We start from the raw sequence: 2500 nt of genomic DNA on the forward strand, positions 1-2500 counted from the left end.
GTGTGTGTGTGTGTGGGATCCTTTCCCTCCACTCAGGTCACAGATTACACTGAGCACCCTGCTCTATACTGTGCAGTGTGTGACATCAGATCCCTGCCCCCTGCCTTCTGGATCTCATATACGCTGTGTACAATGTTTGCTTTAGGAGGATGTAGAGGAGAAAGAGCTGCTCATAAACAGGTACAACTTCTGTTTTGTTTCATCTCTGCATGACCCAAGGCCAGTCACTTCACTAGGTATTTTATATATATTATATATAAAAATTTACATCCATCCTAAACCAGAAGGGACTTCATGACGACGCTCCAGGTCTCCTAGATCATAGATGTGAGGAGAGACGACCTGGTCTCCCTTCACCCCTATGGCCAGCCGTACGAACTTGGGACTTGCTGGTGAGCCCGAGAAACATCTGCAAACAGTGGGAGGGGAGGAACGACCGGGGGGCACGACCCCCCCCCCTAATTCCATCACTGCTTCTAAAAGCGATCCAGTGGCTAATCAGTCACTCTGATCACTTTAAGTGCAAAGACGGTCACCAGCTGAAAATGTTAATACCAGGGTTATGGCTGACAGCTGCAACACTGAACTTTATTGGCATCCCAGTCTTAGTCTGTAGGGTTCAATATTGAGTTGGCCCACCCTTTGCAGCTATAACAGCTTCAACTCTTCTGGGAAGGCTGTCCACAAGGTTTAGGAGTGTGTCTATGGGGATGTTTGACCATTCTTCCAGAAGCGCATTTGTGAGGTCAGGCACCGATATTGGACAAGAAGGCCTGGCTCGCAGTCTCCACTCTAATTCATCCCAAAGGTGTTCTATCAGGTTGAGGTCAGGACTCTGTACAGGCCAGTCAAGTTCCTCCACCTCAAACTCGTTCATCCATGTCTTTATTGACATGATCGGGAGCCGGTGCTGCGGACCATTAGTGGGGATTGGAGCTTTCTTTGAGAGCTCAGACTGTGTACTGCGAGTGCCCGGTGAGCGTGATCTCAGCTCAGAAACTTCGGCCCCCAGTGTGTCAATGGACACAGAGCTCGCATGCATGAGTGCCCCCATAACAAGCAGCTTGCTATGGGGGCACTCAGCAAGGGAGAAAAGCCCAGAGCGCCACCGGGGGGGGGGGGGGGGGGGGCAAGAAGAGGAGAATCAGGGCTGCTCTGTGCAAAACCATTACACAGAGCAGGTAAGATAAACATGTTGGTTATTTAAAAAAAAAAAAAAAATGAAGCCTTTAATATCTTTTTAATACACATTCTTCCCAGAACAGCTAAACCTCCCTAACATTGGTTAGCGAACGTCAAAGGAGCTGCACTCACCCTTTAAACGCGACCTGACATTATTTGCCGCTTTCTTGATCTCCAAGGTTAGGTTTTCCAGGTCATCCTTTGTTTCTGAAAATCAGGAAAGAAATGTGTTATAGTGGTTGTAAACCTCAGACATAAAATATAAACAAAGCATATCCCTCTATAGTGTGTGCTTGTCTCAATCCAGCGCACTAAGTGCCATCTCTGTCTGCTGCTTCCTTCCTCTGCTATCAACCACTTCCGGACCGGAAGATTTTTCCCCCTTAATGACCAGCCCATTTTTTTGCAATTCGGCACTGCGTTACTTTAATGGACAATTGCGTGGTCATGCGACGCTGTACCCAAATAAAATTGATGTCCTTTTTTTCCCTACAAATAGAGCTTTCTTTTGGTGGTATTTGATCACCTCTGCGTTTTTTATTTTTTGTGCTACAAACAAAAAAAGAGCCACAATTCCAAAAAATAAATAAATAAAATATATATATACACACACACACACGTGTGTGTGTGTGTGTGTGTGTGTGTGTGTGTGTGTGTGTGTGTGTGTGTGTGTGTGTGTTATATATATATATATATATATATAGGAAAACCAAACTTATAACAGCGCTTAACACCTACATATGAATAAAAAGTTTTTTGAGTGTAATATTATAAATATGTGTCTGAATAAATTAATGTGCAGCTGCTGTGCATCCAAAATAATTATTGGAAAGACATGTATAAAAATTATTAAACAGCGCTAGCAACAAAATATGTGATATATAAATAATTAAAATTGATATAAACAAAACTAAATTTTTCTATATGGACAATACTGTAATATTGTAAAAAGTCTCTCTTTTTAATTAACCTCCTGCCATCCGCGCTACAGCCTATATACGGCTGCAGCGCGGACTCGAATTTTCGGGAGGCCGTTTAAAAAGCAGTCTCCCCGCGCGCTCCCGCGAGCGCGCATTGGGGGGAATCTGTGTCGGCCGTGTCCCTTGGACACAGCCGATCACAGATCGTGGTGAATGGCCAATCACAGCGGCCATTCACCACGTGATCAAGCCATCCAATGAGAGATGATCTCATATGTAAACATATGAGATCATCTCTCATCGCCGGCGCTCCTTCCTCACACGGAGCCTGTGTGTGAGGAAGGAGGGAGAGCTGCACAGCGCCGGGGACACAGAAAAAAGTAATCAGGGCACCGATC

The 2500-nt window shown here is 45.1% G+C and overlaps 1 protein-coding gene across 1 annotated transcript in view; it reads right to left on the bottom strand.

The window, feature by feature from the left end:
* Positions 1-2500, bottom strand: part of LOC309562844 (syntaxin-3-like) — a 103379-nt gene that overhangs the window by 28728 nt on the left and 72151 nt on the right. The window contains exon 4 of the mRNA XM_082267160.1: positions 1315-1389. Coding sequence (XP_082123286.1) covers positions 1315-1389 — 75 coding nt within the window. The remainder of the gene's footprint in view (positions 1-1314; positions 1390-2500) is intronic.

Source organism: Pelophylax lessonae (assembly GCF_965119305.1).
Source record: "Pelophylax lessonae genome assembly, chromosome: 9".
NCBI lineage: Eukaryota > Metazoa > Chordata > Amphibia > Anura > Ranidae > Pelophylax > Pelophylax lessonae.